The 21,786-nt window shown below is 50.6% G+C and overlaps 5 protein-coding genes across 5 annotated transcripts; 2 read left to right on the top strand and 3 right to left on the bottom strand.

Annotated features, from left to right (window-relative positions):
• The first annotated feature begins 5,184 nt into the window (after window positions 1-5,184).
• C8Q69DRAFT_23942 (hypothetical protein) lies at window positions 5,185-8,687 on the top strand. Its single transcript, XM_028626475.1, has 2 exons — window positions 5,185-5,405; window positions 5,547-8,687. Exon 2 carries the CDS (start codon window positions 5,619-5,621, stop codon window positions 8,292-8,294), a length of 2,676 nt encoding a protein of 891 aa, XP_028489041.1. The 5' UTR covers window positions 5,185-5,405; window positions 5,547-5,618; the 3' UTR covers window positions 8,295-8,687.
• Window positions 8,688-10,186: 1,499 nt separating this feature from the next.
• C8Q69DRAFT_23844 (putative poly(A) polymerase) lies at window positions 10,187-12,035 on the bottom strand. The gene has a single exon (XM_028626465.1). It carries the CDS (start codon window positions 11,863-11,865, stop codon window positions 10,312-10,314), a length of 1,554 nt encoding a protein of 517 aa, XP_028489040.1. The 5' UTR covers window positions 11,866-12,035; the 3' UTR covers window positions 10,187-10,311.
• An 864-nt stretch (window positions 12,036-12,899) lies between these two features.
• On the bottom strand, window positions 12,900-15,161 carry C8Q69DRAFT_23816 (hypothetical protein). The gene is made up of 2 exons (XM_028626459.1): window positions 15,102-15,161; window positions 12,900-14,872 (listed from the first exon to the last, which is right to left on the bottom strand). Exon 2 carries the CDS (start codon window positions 14,750-14,752, stop codon window positions 13,028-13,030), a length of 1,725 nt encoding a protein of 574 aa, XP_028489039.1. The 5' UTR covers window positions 14,753-14,872; window positions 15,102-15,161; the 3' UTR covers window positions 12,900-13,027.
• Window positions 15,162-17,069: 1,908 nt separating this feature from the next.
• C8Q69DRAFT_450930 (putative apses transcription factor) lies at window positions 17,070-19,979 on the bottom strand. Its single transcript, XM_028629469.1, has 3 exons — window positions 19,678-19,979; window positions 19,395-19,581; window positions 17,070-19,344 (listed from the first exon to the last, which is right to left on the bottom strand). Exons 1-3 carry the CDS (start codon window positions 19,723-19,725, stop codon window positions 17,462-17,464), a joined length of 2,118 nt encoding a protein of 705 aa, XP_028489038.1. The 5' UTR covers window positions 19,726-19,979; the 3' UTR covers window positions 17,070-17,461.
• A 295-nt stretch (window positions 19,980-20,274) lies between these two features.
• C8Q69DRAFT_395136 (NADH-ubiquinone oxidoreductase B18 subunit family protein) lies at window positions 20,275-20,629 on the top strand (the record flags this gene model as incomplete). The annotated part of the gene is made up of 2 exons (XM_028627681.1): window positions 20,275-20,430; window positions 20,525-20,629. 2 exons carry the CDS (start codon window positions 20,275-20,277, stop codon window positions 20,627-20,629), a joined length of 261 nt encoding a protein of 86 aa, XP_028489037.1.
• Between the last annotated feature and the right edge of the window lie 1,157 nt (window positions 20,630-21,786).

The following is a 21,786-nucleotide window of genomic DNA, read 5'->3' as shown; positions in this document are numbered from 1 at the left end:
ACACGCACCGTTTTGGCGAGATGTTTCCGACCGAGAGCCGAATGTTGAATGCCTGTCAATCATGTTCCAGGATAATAATTCATGATTGGATCTTGCATGATAGTCCGAACTGCTTATCTTTGGAGCTCGGAACGCCCGTCCCAGTTCCGTCCGAGGAATTCCATACCTGATATAAAAAAAGCCGTCACTGCCACACCATATCATTTGTGGGCCTATCCGGCCGCGCTGCCGCTCTCCCTACTATAATTTGCGTCTCACCTGTGGTCTGCTAACTCATAGGTCCTGAACTCCAATCGTGGAAAGAGTTAGGCGTATGCATTCATAACTGGCCCAGCCGTTATGATGAATCAGACAGTGGTAGATAGGTTACTGGAAAGCACCGTGCCATGAGATCGCACCATCAGCGGCAAACAAGCATGATAGCAACCTGGTATGCTGAATACTGGTATAATATGCTTGTTAACCACATGTCAACATGCAAAGGAAGGGTTAGTTTCCGCCTGATTCCGCTGGCTCCCGGGTCCTTGCAGTCTCTGAATGCACGAATTTGGAGATGGTTTCTGCATATTCGGTACTGTTGATATGCGTGGGTCCAATATACGTTGCCATTGTCGAAACAGAGTCAAAAGTCATCTGGGTACTCCGTAGTGACGCATAGAGTACGTAGCATGTCCCAGATCCAAGGAGTCAGCAATACCACGCTGGTCCTGGAGTCAATTGCGACATCAGGACATGCAACGGGCGGATATTGCAGCGGAAATATGCTTCAAGGCCAATATAAAAAACAAACCCTGTGCCAAGAGAACGCTCGTTGATCAAGAGAACGCTGATATCGACTACTACTCTGGAGAGACGAGCTGGCACGTTCTAGTCAATATTGCAATATAGGTCAACGTCTGCCCTGATCCGCATACGCAATCCTAGGGATGACTGCATGGGAAGTAGTACGTCTGCAGGGAGAAAGGTCGAAATTAGTATGAAACTCGCCAGAATCCACTTATCTGTGCTCAAAGCCCCTTTCCCCTAATCTCCGTATTGTTAGAGACCCACGAGACTAGATTATTCGATCGGGCAGCAACGAGTTCTTTCAAATCCGTACTTATGCTACCCGAGGCGCTATGTTGTCCTTGCAGAGCCCAAGCTCTCGCTTATCTGAGCGTTGGTGCAGCAAGAGACGCCTAGATAATATGTTTCAAGGACCGTGCACTGTCCTTTGAGAAGCCGGCTTAAGGAATGTGAGGGACCATAACGCAGAGCAGAGATCAAATATCGTGGAGTGACTGAATGTTGACGTGTAGAAGTCCAGGATACGGCCAAAAAACAGGCTACTGTTTGAAATCCGTGCCCTCCATTATCGCAATTGATGCTCCAATCAGATGTGCTTTTTCTGTTCTGGGATCAAGGGCTGGAACCTTGAGATCTCTCTTCCACAATGCGAAAGGACCACCGTTGAGTCTCACCGACTTTTCCCGTCGGTTTTGGAACCCGGTGTTGAGGAACCCGTGGGCTCCTTCCTGGCGAGATCGCATACTACGGAGTATGTTGTTGTGATGTTGGCGCTACTGTAGGGAAATCATCTCAGGTGCTGTCTTTCTGCCCCTCGACTATTGAGCCCAGAACAGGAAAACTCTGGCGAGCTAAGATAGCGGAATAGTGTTGACATCTTGCAACCACGCTATGTGTAACATGACTGTTTAAGTGGAATCTTTGGGCGCTATCCATAAGATCGATGTTCATGCGGATCTGGTGGTTATTGATCGCCTTTCACTTTCTTCTTCTTTTGCCCCCTTCAACACATGATTCACTAGATATGATACTTGGCGGTTAGTTAGTAGCGGAGATCTTAAAAGAATCTAGATGTGTCGATTATCAACGATCTTTCGGGTCGTTGATTTGCTGGCATTGTGCGTGGTTGAATTTGTGGATCTGGATGGCGAAGGATGGTAGCGCTACGGCCCTTTTCTCTTGGACCGATAGTGTTAGCTTACCCGGTGGCGCAATAATCAATAGACATGACCTTTTAGCCATCCGCGTGCCGCGGACGTGTTAGTTATGTGGCTGGCTTCTGCGGCTGCACATTTTGCAGTCGGAGGGCCGGAGGGTCCCCGAGGCCTGCTTGGTTATGTCGGCAGAACCGGCATCAATATCAACATCCGATATTCATAGATCGCAGTAGGGCTTCAAAGCAGGTTTCTTTGTAACATTGTTCGAAGGAGCCGGACGTTTCAATGCGCTGGTGGCTGTATCCGTTAGCGTGTGCGGAGATGGATATCCCCAAGGCTGAGTCTTTTTTGAGTCTGTTTGTTCTTAACTTCTTCTATCGCGGTTCGGGGCATTTTTAAGCTCAAAGCCACGGCTCCACTTGACCCGAACTTCAGCTCCCGGGCCAGGCGGATATCCGGAAATAGAACAGCCCTTCACCAAGACTCGCCACATCGACTCGAACATTGCATAATATGTATTGTATACGGTGAAAACAGGGAATGGTATGTCGTTGCGAGATGCTCTATGGTACGTGACTGCCAGAGAGTTTCCGCGGGCTGTCTTTCTCAGTAAACCTCGTACAGAATGTCTTAGGGATGGCGGGGCCCCAGTCCACTCACTCGATAGGACGGTGCGTCTCATCGTGTCCATGAACAGGCACGCTGCACATTGTCTACTACGAAGGAGCCGTACCTGCTTCATATTGGTCATTTGGGTTCATCGATGTCGCACAGTCATCCTCGGTAATAGGTGGTCCGTGAAAACGGCAACGTGAAGACATAGGCTGCATTGTCGCACAAGCTTAACTCGTGGTTGCAGCTCGAGGTTTCCCGGCAAAATTTTCCCTCGTGACCGCCATAGATGATGTTTATGAGACGTATTATAGCCCTCAGCAATGGTCTCTGAGAGAGTGCATCGGATGCAGAAACCGTATAACTTCTAGACACATGCACTGCGATAAGCTTATGGCGACGGGGGCTGCTGAAACTAATTCACTAATTGCCATAACTAAGTTAGACACCGTTCCTGCAAGGTCGCATACATGCAGCTCACATGCAGGATCGCCAATCAAGCCCAACTGATAGTGCAGGTGGGAGTGACAATCGTCGTGTGAGGGGCCGAGAGCGAGGTGCACTGACCAGATCGAGGATGTTGCGCCGCACCTCAGGACTCGGAGCACGTCTTCTTCTCCCACAGTGTCATCGAGTGCCATGAGTGTGCACTGGCTCATCTCTACCGCGCTCCAGTGAGATGCTCTGTTGCTCTGCCACACAGCGCGTGGAGACCTGTCTTTTTGGTCACCATTGACGAAAATGCGTGTAACACAATGACGCGAGACTCAGCTCCACACACGATGTACGCACAGGCCGGCGAAGGGGGAAAGAGTCATCCCGCTGTCACAAACCTCGAGATCCAGACTTGGACGACCCGATCATGATTACTGTACAATAATAATGCGTCCTGTGCTCAAAGTTAAGTGCCAGCAGTGGGGCCGTGAGCACCGCACAGATATCTCGATCAGCCGCGGGTGTGAAATCCAAGCCCAGTGGTGGCCGCAGTTGGAGAGATGCGGTCGCAGAAGGTATCTAGATATCTATGCTTGACCAGGCAGAGCGAGCAGAACATGTATGGGCAGGCCTTCTTGCAAAGATCCAGATCGATCTGTCATGAACGTCTGCTTTAGCGCAGTCGATAGGGGGTTTCCCGACCGGCTGCCCTGACAGTTTGGCCTGATCAGCGTCGAATCGATTAAGCTTGTCCGGACGGCGGCTCTGGTATTTCCACGAGGGGGGCACAATTGACTATCAACCGCTAGAAGGCTTCGATGGAGCACTGTGGCTGGACGGCAGAGATGAGTTCTTGGCCGACATTCCCTATCTGGGTTGGTTTCGCTCGCACGGGCTCGTCAGGGTCCAGTGCGGAAGAGTCTGCGGCGGCACAAATTGACAGGAGGTTTTAGAGTCGAAGATCATCACATGTTGATCATGGACCCAACAGAGAGACATTGTTGCCAGGGGTAAAAAAAGTGATGAAAAAAGAAATCAGCGATTCTTGTCTGATAGCGACTCCTCAGTGGATGATGTCCATGTCTCGGCCTGACACGTAACGCATAGTTGACGCTGCCCCAGTCCAAGTCGTTGACGCTGTTATCTTCTCGAAGCCACAGTAGAGCATCGACCTTGGCCTTGACGATCGATCATCCTACAGAGAGATTCGTAATGCATACTCGAATGGGGTGCTCTGAGTATCCTGTGTCTAGCGTGATCCACTGGGAGGGTCGAGTAAGTAGTGTATGGATTGGGAACGTACATACAAACGTTGAAAGAAAAGAAACAGAGAAGGGGAGAGAAACCTACCTCTGCGTAGACTCGACGGCCACCGCCACTCTCCAGCTGGAAGGATGGAATATGGTTTTCTCCCTCCATGGGTAGATATCGAACTGGTTGGTGAGAAGCAGGGATTTGATGGACGAGAGATGCTGATGAGTTAAACTAGTTCGTCGTGCTTTGCGGGCGCTAACAAGAAGCTGATAGTGCTAATACTCCACTGCTGACTCCTAACCGTCAGAATCCAGACTGTTCGATCGTTTGACCCGGTGGGTCGGATTCTCGAGAGGACGGATATCCTTAGTAGTTGTTGTTGATATCAGAGCTTGGACTTTTTTTCTGTCCGCGGATTGCATTTGGCCACTGTGGTACCTCCCCCGTGGACCCGTGGAACCGACGAACGGAGGTCGCAACGAAGATAGTAGCATAGCTTGTCTGATGAGGACGACGCAAGGCCGCTCCATGCCTGATGCCCGTCTCAACCCGATGGAGAGGCGAGGGTGTGACCCTCTCGCTGCCATCCCCTCTTGAATCGAGGATTTTTCCCCCCTCGAAGGGCTGGGAGACACTGGCGTTTATCTACTCGGCCCTTCTCTCTCGTCCGTGCCACTGTTCCCCAAAGGAGGTTTCTCTTCTCACTACTACTACTACTACTACTACTGCTGCTAACAATCAACAAGGCAAGAAGAATATCTCTCTCCTCCTCGTCGCTGGTCTGTGCCATCTACTACGCTTGAACCAACAAGAGACAACAATTGGCTGATCAACTAAGCTGGTGTCTGGTTGATCCTCCTTTTTCTTATTATTTTTTATTCTCTTGCCGCATCGGGTCTTCCTCGACGTCACCCGCATCCGTCCTAGATCCGTTCTTGTCCTCCTCCCACGACGCACAATCTTTTCCCACCTTCTTGTCACTACGCTCTAACAAAGATCATTATATTCTTCTCTCGATTCTGTTGTTGTTCATGCTGTGGCTGCTCTGATCATGTATACATGACGTATTATCATTCCTGGTAGCGGATCAAAGCAATACCATCTGGTACCTGCACAGCTCGTGCGCAAGGTAGCGCTGCAGTCAGTTCCAGTTGCAAAACTGTTGGTGTCTCATTCCCCTTTTAAACATCTCTCCAGTACTACTGTCAACTGCCACCCCGGCGTCTGGACCTCTGGAGGTCCTGGTTTCTGGGGTTTTGGTGTGCCTGTGATGCAACATAGCTGACGGTTGCCGGGATACAGACGGAAACCACACCCGCTCACTCTGGCCTGGACCGTTCGGAATCTACGGAGAGGACAGGTCCAGTGAACAAGATGGCAGGCGGCTATTTTGATCTTCCCGTTACTGCCCCCAGGCAGCCAAATATGACAGAGCAGTCTGGGGATGGCAGCAGATCATCTACGGGGTCACATACGACTCCCCTCCCTTCCCCCAATGACGGTTCTCGCGACAGGAGCGCAGGAACTAGTGGCGCGCAGGGCAAGCCGAAGAATGCAGGCATTCTGAAAGGAGCGAATCGCGTCAAATTTACTGTAACGGAGCCCCCCGAGCACGAAGAGCGTCGAAGTCGATCGACGTCAGACTCGCGAGGCGATGGAAGGGGATTTCCTCAAAAACCATCGCCGGCAGCCAGCATTCCATACAATGAGAAGGTGGATACCTCATCCAGGTTACCTCCTCTGACAGATGACGGCCTCAACGCGTCCGCCGATGTCACAGGGCTCACGATCCACTCTCGAGCTAGCTCTCGCGGAAGCTCTCGAGCCAGTTCCCGGGCTAGTTCACGCGCCAGTTCTCCGGGGTTCCTTGGGGAAGATGAGATCACTGATCGGACTATCCATTCTGCGCAGGAAAGAGCTCAGGAACGAGCTCAGAGGTTAGCTTTCTTGTTGAGTCGTTCCAAATCCCCCAAACCCAGTCCACGCTCCAGCTTGCCATCATCTATCGCATCTACGCCTTCGCAGTCTGTCTTGATATCAGAAGACGGGGATGAGATCCCCATGATCAATCTGTCAGAGAAGCAGTTTCTCGACGAATCCACGGACGACGAGGATGAGGAGGCATCCATAGGGAGGCGACCCAACACACGCACTTCCGAAGCTCACCAGCTTGTCCAACAAATGACTCGAAAGGAGTTCGATCCACTGAACAGAGTACGTGCACCATCACCAGGATTTCGTTCGGGTCAGGTCACTCCCTTGGAGGACAGGGACCCGGACGCCTACGTCCAACGGCCAGCGCATTATCGCGGTGGTATCTTGTCAACCTTGTTGAAGCTGTACGACCAACAGGCTGCTGGCCAACCTGTTGGAGGCCCTCAACATGGTCATTTCAGGGGAGGCAGCCTGGGAGAGTCGAGTTTACGAGGCTTATCCCCGAGCAGAGGCAACGGGGAGAAGCCTCCCAAGCCAAGGAAGTGGTACGACAAATCACCAAACATGTCCTCTACGTCCCTGGCCAGCACAGCCAAAGGGTCGTCTGCGAGCTCCACGTACCCCCAGAGACCAGGGTTGAAACGGTCGAAGAGCAGCGGGATGTTGGCGGGAGCTGCAAAGAGATGGGGGAAGCCGCACCTGGAAGACGAGATTCGGATCACGGTGCACATTGCCGAGATCCTTTCTCGACAACGGTACCTGATGAAACTCTGTCGGGCTCTGATGAAGTATGGCGCCCCAACACATCGACTGGAGGAGTATATGAGGATGACTGCACGCGTGTTGGAGATTGACGGACAGTTTCTCTACATTCCAGGATGCATGATCATATCCTTTGACGATGCTTCCACTCATACAACGGAAGTGAAGCTTGTGAAATCGGCGCAGGGAGTGGACCTGGGTCGTCTGAAGGACACTCACCAGATCTACAAGGAAGTTGTGCACGATGTGATCGGCGTGGAAGAGGCTATCCAACGGCTAGACGAGATCATGAAACGCAAACCGAAGTTTCCCGTCTGGTTTCTGATCCTCATGCATGGCTGTGCCAGTGCTACAGTTGGACCGTTCGCCTTCAATGCCCGACCTATTGACTTGCCCATTGCCTTTGTGCTAGGCTGTCTTCTGGGCATTCTTCAGCTCGTGCTTTCCCCGCGATCGCAGCTCTATTCGAATGTGTTCGAAATCTCTGCTGCCGTTCTGACTTCTTTTCTGGCCCGAGCTTTTGGTAGCATTCCTTACCATGGAGGCCGCCTGTTCTGTTTCTCCGCTTTGGCCCAGTCTTCCATCGCGCTTATCCTACCTGGGTACATGGTGCTGTGCGGCAGTCTTGAGCTTCAATCGCGCAGTATCGTGGCTGGGTCTGTCCGCATGGTCTACGCCATCATCTACTCCCTATTTCTCGGATTTGGAATCACAATTGGTACTGCGGTCTATGGACTCTTGGATGCAAATGCCTCCTCGGAATACACGTGTCCCGCGAGCCCGATCACGAACGAATACCTTAACCATTTCATTTTTGTACCTCTCTTCACCTTCTGTCTCATCACCATCAACCAGGCTAAATGGCGACAAGTTCCTGTCATGCTGATCATCTCCTTTGCTGGGTATGTCACCAACTTCTTCAGCATGAAGCGATTCGCGTCGAACACTCAGGTTGCGAACGCGTTGGGAGCTTTTGTTATCGGTGTGATGGGTAATCTCTATAGTCGACTACGACACGGTCTTGCAGCTGCTGCAATTTTGCCGGCCATTTTCGTCCAGGTGCCGTCTGGTCTCGCAGCAAGCGGATCCCTCGTATCTGGGATCACATCTGCTGATGAGATGACGGCCAACAAATCCATCTACTCTATTATCTCTAATGGAACCCAAGGCTTCCTAGAGGCACAAAACCAATCCGCACCAAGCTACAGTAGCAGCGACCAGTATAGTGGCGTTGTCTTTGACATTGGATACGGCATGGTTCAGGTCGCAATTGGTATCACCGTCGGTCTGTTCCTCGCCGCCCTGGTGGTCTATCCACTGGGAAAGAAACGAAGCGGACTTTTCAGTTTTTAAGAGCCGCTATCACCATGACGGTCTCCCCGAACGAAGAACGTCATGTCTGCAAACACAGGAGTTCTTTTTCTTTTTCTTTTCGGATACATCAAAATCTCGTCGGGAGTCATTCCTTTCTTTCTTTTTGTCTTTCGGTATTTTCTGTCGTTCAGTGGATTTTCTCCCCTCTTAAAGCGTTCTGTCTTGGTTATAAGCGTCTTGCCTCTTATTTCGGTCAAGCTTCAATTCTCATTTTAATATTTCCATCCCCACCTATGTCTATGCATGCCCTTCTCTGGACCAATTAATTTCTTGGCTCACCTTCTGCATGGTATTATTACTGCTATCTTGTCATATCTCTTTTCGTTCTTCTATCATTTATTCTGGAGCCTAACAAGCGACCCGGGGACTTTATACCTGATTTTCCTTTGTTTTCTCCAGCACACAGGGGCATGGGTTGGTTTGGCGTTTATCTCTCAGACGGTGGCTAAAAGGAGAAGGGACCTATAAAAAGTTCCTGGGTGTTTTCTTGTTTTTCGAAGGGTGTTTGGAGTGGTTTTTTTTGTCATATTCTCTCTTTTTTTTTGCCTTGCTTCAATTGAACCAGTGCATACCTACTACCCGTCCTCGATTGTCATAAATAGGAGTTAACGGTATTTACGCGTCATGACCCCAAAAATCATGGTTCTTTTGGAGATCGCAAGTCGTTCTTCATTTTGTTCCTTTTTTGATATTTTGCCTTCCCCCTCGTTTGACCTTTTTCCCTGCCTTTTTCCGGTTCAATCTATACGTACACGCGTTCTATCTTTATAACAAGCATTTTCTTGATGTTTTAGTATAGCTATAGCTATATATATTACCGGCGCTATATAAGCGTCTAAACTGGTTGATTATCGTATTACATTGTCGAGCTGGTCCAAGTATCGAGTAGAGTGCATTGGAACAAGTAGAGCACAGTAACTTAGTGTTGTGTAACTCATACGGAGTATGGTAGAGTAAGTTACGCGTCAGTTTGCAGAGTTATGTGGGGAAGACCATGCGGAGATGATGATCTCGCTAACTAACTATTCGCTGTGACATTTGTTACGTTGCGATTGTTCATCCCGATGGTCTGGGGTAATAAAACGTCACTGTGGAGTAATTAGCAAACTAATCTGTGCCGGATCTACGGTTTTAATACTACATACATATATAATCTGGTCCGCGATTCTAAGAATAGTTCTCTACGTCGTCTAGTTCATGGATCTAATGTATTACTCAGGATAGATATCGTAGAGTAGAAACATTAGAGAGGACTAGATAGATAGATAGATAGATAGAATAATACATGATGTTGTAGTTAGTTAACTAATAGGTGATTGGTTACTTAAGCTCTCGCTTCTAGATGCCTCAAGTTATTTGTAAGGTTCCCCCTCTTTAGTTCTTGACTTGTCTAGCGTCAATCAAGAGAGTACGTAGTACTTTTTATCCCTTGAGGCAGTTTTGAACTATCGAAGTAAGCTGCTCTCGCCTTCCCCTCCCCCCTTCTTTCAAAAATGAAACGATTTGGTTTGCCTCTAGTCAAAGCTTCAGAACGAACCAAGATGTGATTGATCTCTTCCTCGATTGTCCCAACATAAACGACCCGACCATCTCCTGCTCGACTCCTCCCCTTCTTCCTATCACTTCTCCCTCTGTTTCGTCTACTTTCAAACACGAAGGCAATAGATTCGGGCGGCAACCCAAGGGGCATTCTACCAATCGTCATGTATAAAGCCGCATCTCCTCGCTCTCGAGTTTGTCTGTTCATTACCCAGTCAACTTGGTTCACAGAGGCTTGTCTTCATTAGCTGACACTGCTAACTATACCAAACCCTTCCGTTGTTTATTCAGTACGCCGGCAGTTGCCGCAAGCCAACAGAGTCCAGACATGTCTCGTCTTAATTCGAAAGGAGCACATGTCCTGAAGGAGCTACAAAAAAAAAAATGGGACTCGCCCCGCCATCCTCACAACGAAGACGTTGAGAAATACTACCCACGGTAGGAGTTATAATATAAATCATGGTATACAAAAATTTTCTCTCTGCATGAGTACCCATTCTTTAGCATCTTTTTTCGACGCATGCTCATGATCAAATCCCCACTGCACCAGACTTTCAAGAGCTACTTTGAGAAAAGGACCGCTTTGCCTGAGGTTGAAGATAGTCTTCAATTCGCTTCCGTTAAGTATAGGCTTAGCGAGAGGTGCGTTTTGCAAGCCCTGCTCAAACACATGGTCCATGAACTTCGAATATCCATTAAGTAGTAGGTCGGTAAAGGCGTTATAGTTTACCGCTTGAGAAGAAATGGCGTCGGCTAATAGCACGTATAACACTTGGAGCTTCCATGACGTACCCCAGGACCTGACTGCCCTGCCGAGAGCGCTTCGGGATATCCCTGCTGAAGCTGTCGTAACCTGTCGTACGGATGCGTGGATAGAATCCATATTCTTGAGGCAATCGTCTAGAAGTTGTGATGTTTTGCTTGTTGTCTTGATTGCCTCCGTTGCGCTCTTCACAACTTGCTCGATGTCGGTTCTCCGAAGTGGTGCGAGCGGCGCCCAGGCTGCCATCAACCAGATGTGCTCTCGCGCTTCAGATTCCCAGTGTCCGGGTCTATGTTGCAACAGAAACGCAAGATTCCTGAATGCGAACGGCCATGAATTCGGCCATGGGATGCCAGGTCCGCTGCGAGGAAAAAAATGTAGCAACGCATGGCGCAGATAACCTGCTCGATCTAGGAAGACCGTGGAATATAGATCACTTTCATAGAGAAGCTCAAAGGCGATCAACGGATCTGGACCCTTGATCATCTTCTCAACCTCAATGCCCACTCGCTCGCGAGAGATTTTCTCATTGAAAGCCGAATGAACGAGTGGGTCTTTCATCGCTTGTGCCGTTTCTTGATCAATTGCGAATCCAAGCCGGCTGGCAATTCTGATCAACCTTAGGATCCGAAGAGGGTCATCCTGAAAGGTCCGAGTAGGTTCAAGTGGTGTCCTAATAATGCCGATTGCCAAGTCTGATAGCCCCATCTGCGTGTGATCTTCGACTCGTCTTTTGTCCAGGTTGTAAAAGATGGAGTTGATTGTGGCATCGCGGCGATAAGCATCTTCTACCGCAGTACCGAATTCGACTTGAGGATTCCGGCTCTGGTTTGTATAGACTTCTTTTCTCAGGTTGACAAAGTCGACCGACAACCCAAATATTTCGATAGTCCCTGTCTCTAGATGCCTCGACTTCTCTGGATTGCTGTTGATTTTGTGCAGCCCTTTGATGGTTGGGGGCACTCCAAGCTTCTGGGCTTCGGCGATGTAGGCCGCGGCAGAGCGAGCAAAATGGTCTTCGAGGGCTTCCCCGAACTGAGCCCCAGTCATGGAGCTGAGGGCCACATCGATATCCTGGCATTCGCCGCCGAGTAGTTTGTCTCGAACCCAGCCCCCAGCGAACCATAGATCGAGATTAGTGGAGTCATGGCTGTTGTACACGATGTGATCCCGGCAGTCGAGCAGAAACTTCCGCAGAAGCTCTTCGACTGGTGATAAGTCTATTGTACTTTCGGGTTGTTTCGCCATTTGCTGCTGACGAGGCAGCGACTTGTGATGACGTCCGTGTTGGTGAGTCAGTCAAGCACTCCGTGCTCAAGAAAGACAGCGGCCAACTTAGAAGCTCGTAGGCCTGACGACCCCGTTTTTTGCACTTCCTATGTATATTTTACGCTATCTTGTGAGATGAATGTATGACTCTTGATCGTGATCGAGAACGGTGCGGCCAATATCAGTCTCTAGGAAACTGAGACATGGACTCCTGGAAGCGCCGCGTGGTTGTTGATGTAGTATCGGCAGGTACAGTGCAGTAGGATAACCATCAAGTGACAGAAGCTTAGATATATGAGGCCTCAGAGGCTGAAACTGTTCAAAGAGCCGGTGTAATGAAATCCTTTAGAGAGCGTAGAAAGTACGGAAAATACATAGGTAGCAAATGGCCGTTATGGAGCGGTGGTCGACAGTAAGGTGTAAGCGCTAGCTGGAATCTACCTCACATTATCACGGGTCACGACTACAACTTATCTAGGGAGGCTTAAATGTATTATCCTCTTTTTTGTTTTGCAAATGCTTTTTTTAATTTTTCATTTAGTATACATACCACCTCTAGTCAAGCTAGCATTACATGCTTAGAGACAGCAATAGCCCTCGATATCGAGCATCAAAATTTCTTTTAGGACTGAAACACTATTATTAGAAAGACCAACATGGTTTACTCAACTACATGGGAAGGTGTATATGTATCTGGTTCAGACTTCTTCATTGGTACTTGGGTTTCGTGATCACGAGCTACACTATTTCTACCAAGTCCATGATGGAGTTCAATTCAATTTCAATTCTGTCAATTCAACAAGATCATGTTTTCGTCACACAATTTCGGTCAATGGGTCAACCCTCCTGTAGAGAGGAAGCCCAGCATCAGCAACTAGCGTGCTGAGTGGTCCGGCGGACACAGTCCGAACCAAGTCGGTAGCCGTCGAGAACTGAAAGTAGAGAAGAAAATAAAAAGAAAACAAGTTCACAATAGCCCAAAGCATGTGCCAAACATCCCGGACTTCCATGTAAGTCGCGATAAGAGAATGGAAAGCGAGCGAGGAAAGGCTCACAACGCAGAAATAAAAATGAATGGTAAAGATCTCCCGGAGTCTTCACGTATCCGTCAGATCTCGGTCACATTAAAAGATCTCCTCATTTAAACAAGAGGAGTCTTGCGCTTCTCCGCACTCGAGAGCACGAGCATGGGCATCCTGCGCCGCTCTGGTCCCTGGGACACGGTCCGCTGACCCGCCACGACAGCAGCCGCGGAGGGAGGGCCCTGAGGCGAGGAAACGCGATCCTGGCGCACCTCTGCCAGCTTTCCACCAATGTAGTTGCCATCGTCGCTGCTGACCGTCGCCATCGTGTAGAGGCTGTCCACAGAATTCCGTTCGCGAGAGGAGCGGTCTTTCTCCTTCCTCTCGGAACCGATTGCACCGCTGGCCGCGGCACGGAGACTGCCCAAACTGGGCTTGCTGGAGAGGCTGCCGCTGCGGCTGGTGCAGTCGTCTCCGTCAGAGACGGAGAAGGTGAACTCCGTCTCGCTGGCGGGAGTGTTGGTGCCTCCACTGCCATTGCTGCGGGACTCGCCGCGACGCTCAATGCCAGCACGGACAAGGTTGTGAACCGCACGGCGGCGCTGACGGGCGGCAAAGTTCTTGCTGCCCTCATGCTTTGAGGTTGGCTTAGCAATGAGCTCCTCCATCGACGGCGGCCCACGGGGCTGACGGATGGGGTGTTCACCAGCACGGGCCTGACCCGGCCCGAAGGTGCCGGTCATGGGAGTGGGAGGGAAAACAGCAGACTTGGGAGCACCGCTTCCCATCCGGGCTGCATCCACCTTCAGGCCTGGATTCAAAGACGGAGTCTTCTTGTGACCTCGACGGAAGGCGTTGGCCGAAGGAGGGGGCAAGGGCGTGGCATCTTGCGGGGGAGACGGGCTGTGTCTCGGGGGCGAGGTGTGACGCGACTGGGCCGGGGACGCCTTTGACTCAGTAGGAGGGGACACCTCAGCACGGAAGGTCGGCGCCTGCGCAACCGGCGACTGAGCGTGCTCCTGATACGCGGGAGGCGGAGAGCTCTCCTGCTGCGCACTGTTGTCAAAGACGAAGCTCTGCTGGCCGGTCATCGGATTGTACACGGAGTAGAGACCAGGCTGACCCGGCACCGGCTGGACAATGGGCTGCATTCCCTGTTGAAGCTGCTGCTGGTAGAATCCCATGGGGGGAACCTGGATGGATGAGAACTGCTGCTGCTGCTGCTGCTGCTGAAGACCCAGGTTGAGGTTCTGGAACTGCTGGGCAGCAGCGGTCACGCTAATCAGCTGCTGCTGCAAGCGCTGCTGCTGAGCGGCCAGAAAGAGGTTGGTCGACATCAGCTCCGCATACAGCTTCTCGTCGATGGGTCCTTCGCCATCACCGAAACCAAGGTCAATCGAGGGAGGGGCCAACACCTGCTCCGGCAACGAATACATTGGGCGGTTCGCGTTCATGCCCACACCCGCGTTGAGGTTGTGGTTCGCACCGTACGCGTGTTGGGGGAAACTGGCTGCAGCGGCGGTCTGCGGAACACGGTCCGCATATTGGTTGGAAGCCGCGTGACGGCTCCCATCCAGACCCATGCGATGGTGCTGCTGCTGGGTGGGTGGAAGAGTGGCCGACTTGGGAGCCGTCCTCAGGCCGGCCAGCAGATGGGAGCGGCTGGTGCGCGGCGTGGAGACGTTTGTAGACGCCCGAGTCTCATCGATGGGAGGCACATTAAGACGCTTGATGTGAGAACCCTTCCCACGAGAAGCGAAAGAAGAACCGGGAACGCCAAGGGAACCGCCGTTGAACGAGGAATTGTAAGTCATTTGAGCAAGACCGCCAGCGTCCATACTCATGGTCGTGGAGGGGGAAATCGAGGTCAAATATGTGCAGATACGGTTGAGATCGATATGTCGTGACGAAGAGTACCGTTGTCAACTACCGGACAGACGGTGAATGAGAATGCGGTCAACCACCTAATGCTTGGTGGGTGGGATTAGGGTATTAGGCAAGAAAAAAACTGCCAGGTTGGTAAAAGAAACCCGATCGAAGCCAACACTGATGGGTTGTCGAAAGGTCTAGAAAAGAGAATCGGTAAAAAAAAGAGGATAGGAAGACAAGCAAGACCTAGCTTGAGAGACGAGGAGCTGGTCAGCCAACGTCGTGGTGAATCTCAAGGACAAAAAAAAAGGATCTGGGACTTACCAAACCGAGAATCCGTAGAAGTGAATGATGTTTGATCCCGAAAGAAGTAGCAGGCCGATGAATATGATTAAGAAGATGTACAACGAAGATAGATAGGGCAGGGAGCCGCAAGGAAGGAAGAGGCTGCCTCTTTAAAAAGTCCCACGGACGGTGTGAAGTCGGAAAAAAAAATAGTAAGATCGATACCGGATTGAACGGGGACGACGCGACAGCCGGTCGACGACAACACGGTCCAAAAACCTCACGAGAGTTCGACAAGGAGCCGTCGAGGGGAAGACGACTGATGGATGAATTGACCTGCGGGAGATGCTCTGCAATCCCAGCAGGAAAGGACGATATTACACGCGGACGTCCGGTCGAGTGACGGCTCCAATAGCGATGTGTGTGTGTGTTGTTTGAGCGCGTTTTCCGAGGGGACTCTTCTGTCGTTGACGACAAGTCTAAGCTGGTGCGATGACAATGACGTTTCGAAACAGAATAGAAGTAACGGGAATGATATATAATCACAGAATCGAGTCGACGAGGGGAAGACACGCGACGGGGGGGGTGGAGGGGGATGTGAGGTGTAGCCGCTCTCTCTCTTCTCTCTCTCTCTTTTTTTTTCTTCTTCAAGGGGCGCTCTCTCCTTCTTGATTAAACCTTTTCCTTGGGGGATGGAGTCCTTTTGATTTTTTTTTAAATAATTTTCGATATAATTTTTTTTAGAGGAGAAAGAGTCGATGACAACCAGTACCACAAACGAAGGAGTGCGCGTGGAAAAAGAAGGTAAAGAGGAGGACGATAAGAGGAAGAGAGGAGGAAGAATTGGGGCGAAGGAGGAGCGAGCGAGGAAAGGGAAAGCAAAGGGAGTCAAGCGAGAAGCAGCCGAGTTGACCCTGAGACCGCCGGTCGCTGGTCGCTCTTGCTGGTTGGTCCGTTGGGCGGGTGGAGAGATCGCGGTATTATTTGGCACGAGGAGAACATGTATTATATTTATTATATTAATAGTATAATCATCACAAGAAGAATAAAAATAATAATAGAATCAATGATGAGAACAGAATAGTAGAATAGTTAATAATAATAATTGCAATAACAATCATATAATCCCCTCCAGAATGCTGCGTGAATGAATCATCTCCCATCTCTTGACTCGAACTGCCAACGCGCCCATCCAACCAGCCAGCATCACCCGGGGTTTAACCAGGCGCAACGGGGGGCAATGCAATCTCGCGCTGTCACTGGATACCTAAGATAGTCTAACTCGCCCATCATAACCTCCCCCCGGCGCATCCAACGTGGCCGTCGTGCTGGCCATCCATCGAGATCCGATCCAGGCACATCCAACCCGCCCGTTCCTTTCTTTTTTCCCACTACGAACAAAGTCCTTGGTCCGTCCGTCGCGCCAGTCGAGACCCGTTCCGAGGCATCCACGCTTCGTGAACCATGCTTTAACTAGTCTACTCTCTGACTCCAGTACCATAGATAGACAGATAAAACCCTCCGATCTTGAATACTAGGTACCTATAGTTATTGAACTGCTTTACTCCGCAGATGATAGATCTGATTGTTTAACTACCCTACCGTGGCTCAAGCTTACCAACGCCCAGTCACCCTCACTAGTCCCTTGTAGTCACTGTACAACCAAACTATACGCATCTCTCATCACAACCCCTCTTGTGTTTCATCAAGTCAAAATTATATGAAAAAACAAAAGCCTCTTTTTCGCTCAATCTAGTGGCAAGCGTGCGTCATGTGCAAAGCCTCCGACAATGTAATTGATTTACTCCAAGCGCAGAATAACGATCGTCGCTGATCGCCACCACTGATACTGCTCCGGTGCACCAGGTCGCCCGCAGCCGTCAACAAGGGCATCCACGTTCGATCTCCAGACCTGGGGTTGACCTACTCGAGGTATCTAGTATAATAACGGTCTGGGTTGGTTGATTACTGGCGCTCATGATGATGGTCCTGTCATCGGTTTAAGCTTATCCGTTATCGTCATGTCAAACTGTAATTAACTAGGTACCTAAGTTAACAAGATGTAGATAATCACATAACCACTTTGATGTCATCAAACAGATTATTACAAGTGCCATGAAATGCCATTTAACGAGATGTCCATTGTCCACACGCCCCCGAAAGATCCCAAACCGTTGTCCTATGTACAGAAAAAAATACAACCCACACGGTCTGCCCATACAGTGGGACAAGCGCCGGAAGAGAGGTGCAAACAGAAAAACAGGGGTATCTGCTGGTCCGCTCTCGCACGAGGCGCGCCAGAAGCCGTTCATCATCACCAATGCCAAGAATCAAAAGGGAAAAAAAAAAGCGCACAGGCAACCATTTCGTCAAGACGCCCGAGACATCGCTCGACCGAGCTAAGCATCAACCGACACTGTATTATTCCCCGGAGTCGACATCGACATCGACATCGTCCCGTTACTCGCGACCACCTCAGGTTCGGGAGAATCCGAGCTCGCCCCTTTGCCGTTCATACGTTCAAACTCCAACGTCTCCGCCAGCTCAGCAGCCATGGGGTCCAGCTCTTCTTCCTTCAGACCGGTCGCCAGAGAGACCAGTTTGCGATGCATGTCAAACTTCGTGCTCACACCCGCATCGGCCCGTTGTTGGATCAGATCGTGGACTGCGGTGCGTCGCGTCTTCTGCGCCTGAGACAGTTCACGGGCCAGATGGAAGAGGTTGGTGAGCTGCTCTTGAGTGGCAGGCGGCGACTGCTGTGATCTTTCGCTGACGGACGAGGCGCCGCTGCTCAGGCGTTCCAGGATGCTGCGATGCTGCATCTTCTCCAGGAGAGATTCGTAATGTCCCCTCACCTGTTCATATCGTCCGTGCTGCGAGCTGATGGGTTCCTTTTCGCTCTCCTGGGAAGACAAGGCGAGCACTTGTTTCTGGATATCCAGTCGGTCCGATTCCAGTTGGGCATAGAGTCCTTCAGGATTAGACACATCGTCCGATCCCGGCTGGCTGTGCTGGATGTTGCCATAGGCTGCAGTCAGCTTCTTGTTCGCTTCCTCCATGAGCGATCCAATCTTGGAGAGCAGAACAGAGGTGGCAGGAGAAGAAGCTTGCGGGAGAGCTGTCGACGGACGGTCGGAGTTGTAGGGCCCGCTGAAATCTCCATCTTGCTGGTCATTTCCTTGCGTCACCGACGACGGTGGAGGAGGAATCTCTCGTTCTGGATGTTGCGCCTGTCGAACAAAATCGCTAGCGGTTTCGCCCTTGGAATTCACCAATCGTCCCGAGTTCGGGCAATGAAGTGTAAGCATGGACACCAGGCGGAATGCGCCGTTGCGAGCCGCCACCAGAGCAGCCGTGTCACCATTCGAATCCTGACATGAGAGAAGCAGCTCCAATTCCGGTTGCGGATAACTGGTGCGCAGCTTCTCAAGGAGCACTTCGCAGTAATATCTCGAGCTCTTCCATTTCCCTTTGCTCCTGGTAGTTTCAGCAATATGATGGAAGACACTGGCTCCAAACCAATCTCGGAAGAACATCGTATCTTGCAGCAGGTCCAGAAGCGCCGGGAACGTTCGCTTCTCATAGTTGTTCGTAAATAAGACTGCCCGCACCAGAGGTGTTTCTTCATGGACAGACAAGGCCTGCATGTTTGCACCTCGATTGAGAAGATCTCGCACGATGTCCAAGTCGCCCATTGCGCACGCCCAGTGCAACGCCGTATTTCCAGAGTCATCGATCGAACGATCTACCTGGAAGTTCACCGGAGGTTGTGGGGGCTGAATCCTTGCAGCTTCAGGGGCATCTCCGACAGTCATAAAATAATCCAGGAGCTGATCTCCGTAGATTATGTGCTCTTGCTCCATGAGGGACATAGCGGCCATATCGTTCATTCCGCGTTTCCGTTTCCGAGAGTGGGTCGAATGTTGAGACATTGGCATCATATCATCTTCCGCCATCATGGAAGAAGACTCTAGTGTTGTTTGCTCGATAGACTCGTCGTCTTCATAGGCAGCGCCCATGTCGTACTGCTGTTGTTCATGGGGAAAGCTCGGAGGACCCATACTGCGGTGCGACTTTATAGAATTGAACGACATGTCATCCTTTGCCAACTTCTTCGCCGCTGCTGATATCCTTGGCTTTGGTCTCGAAGCCGCCGTTGTATGTTTTGGGGCTGGCGGCGGGCTGCGATCACCAGGGACGAAATCGAAGATTGGTCTCAGCTTATCGAGAATGTTATTCCTCTCAGCTAACAAACGACCCTCGGGCAGAGGTATCCAGGTTCCTTTATTTCAGTTAGCAATCGCTATCACTGACGAGATTGGGTTCACGTACCTTGGTATTTGCCATAGCCACCCTGTACTTTCTCATGGACGCCCTTTTGGACCTCACGCTCCAGAATTCGAGTGCGCGCAGGCTTGTCAAACCCCGCGATTTTAAGGATATGTGTAGCATTGATCCAGTCATCGGCCCTCCGGCGCATCACATTTTCCCCGTCTATTTTGAACTCATATACCGGTACCTGAACAATGACACAAGGGCGTCAGATTGAATGCGGAAAAGAGGCGGGTTCCATGCGTCAGGGGAGAAAAAAGAGCAGAGAAAAGGGAAGACCAACACTACTGTACGTAGCAGAATAGATTTTACCATCGTTTAACCCCGCCATGGTGCGTGCGTCCTCTCGTAAGCCGCCTTATTCCAGGTAGGTTTCCGAGCAGCCAGAAATGCGACGCAGAGTCGAGGACAGGGCGGGAGTTCGTCTTGTCCCGTACAGATCCCAGTTATGAAAGGCAGTATTGAATAGTATAGACATCAAGGCAGACAGGTCTGAAAATGCAGCAATATCCTCAGCCACGGTGGCTCGTCGATCGGGTCAGTGACATCTCGACGACGCGGTCGTTGCATCTCCAGAGAGCGAGACGCGCCTGGCAGAAGAAGTCGCGTAAAGTGGAAAACCAGCGCTAGTCCCGATCCGTCCACAAGGCCAGCGTCGGTCATGTGATGTCACATGACTCCGCCGCGGGCTGCGCGCAACCTGCCTTTGATGCCCGCAACATCGACTCTGACGTCCAGCACCGACATATCCTTCAACTCCACCACATTGCAATCCAAGATGACGCTCGTCGAGTCGGTCAAGAGTACCATCGGTCTCGGGGATGGCACCGGTAGGTTTTTCGCCCCCATTGAGTCTCGGAAAGAGAGGCTAGTCGTACATATGTCCGGAGTGGTCGTTGACAGTCCTGCATTAGCCACCCGCCAGGAGATGTCGGATGCTCGTCTTCCTCTTGCCTACCGGGATTCATGCGCACACCTTTTGATCCCATTGAACCGATGCCGTCAAGATGAGTACTACTTGCCCTGGAAGTGCGAGGTAGGAGACCCCGAAACTATCCACTTTCGTTTACGAGTGGGACGTGATATTAGATCCCAGGACCGAATGCTGACGTACAATACTATTATCACAGACCGAGCGTCACACCTACGAGAAGTGCCAGTATGAGGAGTTCAAGAAGCGTGTGGCCAAGATGGACGAGCTGCGCGCTGCGAAGGACGGTGCCCGGAGCAACTAGATGTGCAACCGGGGGATGATCACCACAAAGAGACGCATTACGCAAGAAGCAAAGACAGAAGATGTACATAAACTGTAAGACCGGCCACTACGGACCGAGTCTGGCGTTGGGATTCTTTCGAAACGAAGCTTGCAGTGTACCGTTGCCTGTCTGTCCCGAGCCCTGTTTCTTTTTTCTTTTTTCTCAATAAGTATTACAAGGCGCGCCAGTATCAGCGCTTAATTGGCGTTCACAATCACCCAGTGCCCTCTTATCACTTCACATGGAGCTTTGCTTTGTTAAGGGTTGCACCCAAGCAGCTTTCTATTGCACTGCATAACATTGGCTGAACGGAATAGCTCGAAGTGGATTCGCTGCCCGATGCAAAAGGCTGTTAATAATTATTAACTACCTACCTAGGTAGCTAGTTAGTTAACTAACTAACTAGCCGAGAACTGAATTTGTAAGCAGTTACCGATCTCTTATTTCCGCAATCATGAGATTATTATTATTCTGTAGAAGAAACTATCGTATCTTCGCCGCTAATTGCTTTTTCTTCTTAGCGAAGTCCTTTCCGGTACGGTAGCCGGAAGGGATCTAGTAAATTCCATTTCAGCGGCATCATAATAACGATCAGTAATCATAGATTTTTGTGGCTTTTTTGATGATCCGAGTACTTAAATAGATGTTGGAGATTACTTGCAGTGCAAGAGGCCTCTGCTCTTGAAGGTTATCCCAATGAAGAGCGCCTCGTCAAGACATGTGATTTCGAGCTCGCCATTCAGTAATTATTAATACTAGATAGTGGCTGCGTCTTCTTTGTGCTCTGCCTATCCAAACATTGTTGCGCTCGACGCTTCGAATGCTCTCGTGCCCCGCAGCATCGGGAAAAGCCTGTAGACCTCCGAAGCCAAACCCCCACATAGGAAGACTTCACGGTCGGTCTGGACAGCACTGCGCCAATAGGCAGCTAATCCCGAGCCTTGAGGGGTCAGAAAGAAGGAGACATAAAGAGAGGGACGAATGTCAGATTTTATCTCTTCACTGCGGTTGAAGAACTGTCATCCTGCGCGCCTGAATCGTGACTACGATCTTTTTGACGTATTCCAGCCGTCACTTGCCGCTGATTACCAAAGCGCGAATCGCGATTAACTATCAACTCTGCACATTGACGGCGC

This window comes from Paecilomyces variotii, assembly GCF_004022145.1.
Source record: "Paecilomyces variotii strain CBS 101075 chromosome Unknown C8Q69scaffold_1, whole genome shotgun sequence".
Taxonomy (NCBI): domain Eukaryota; kingdom Fungi; phylum Ascomycota; class Eurotiomycetes; order Eurotiales; family Thermoascaceae; genus Paecilomyces; species Paecilomyces variotii.
Note: the sequence above shows the minus strand (reverse complement) of the source record. Positions and strands in the feature narration are given on the sequence as shown.

Excerpts from the sequence above, each read along its gene's own strand:
- C8Q69DRAFT_23942 (XM_028626475.1), top strand. The coding sequence starts at position 5,619 with ATGGCAGGCGGCTATTTTGATCTTCCCGTTACTGCCCCCAGGCAGCCA.
- C8Q69DRAFT_23844 (XM_028626465.1), bottom strand. The coding sequence starts at position 11,865 with ATGGCGAAACAACCCGAAAGTACAATAGACTTATCACCAGTCGAAGAG.
- C8Q69DRAFT_23816 (XM_028626459.1), bottom strand. The coding sequence starts at position 14,752 with ATGAGTATGGACGCTGGCGGTCTTGCTCAAATGACTTACAATTCCTCG.
- C8Q69DRAFT_450930 (XM_028629469.1), bottom strand. The coding sequence starts at position 19,725 with ATGGCGGGGTTAAACGATGGTAAAATCTATTCTGCTACGTACAGTAGT. Across the intron at positions 19,582-19,677 it reads ATTCTGCTACGTACAGTAGT|GTACCGGTATATGAGTTCAA; the intron begins GTTGGTCTTCCC and ends GTCATTGTTCAG. Across the intron at positions 19,345-19,394 it reads TGGCTATGGCAAATACCAAG|GAACCTGGATACCTCTGCCC; the intron begins GTACGTGAACCC and ends ACTGAAATAAAG.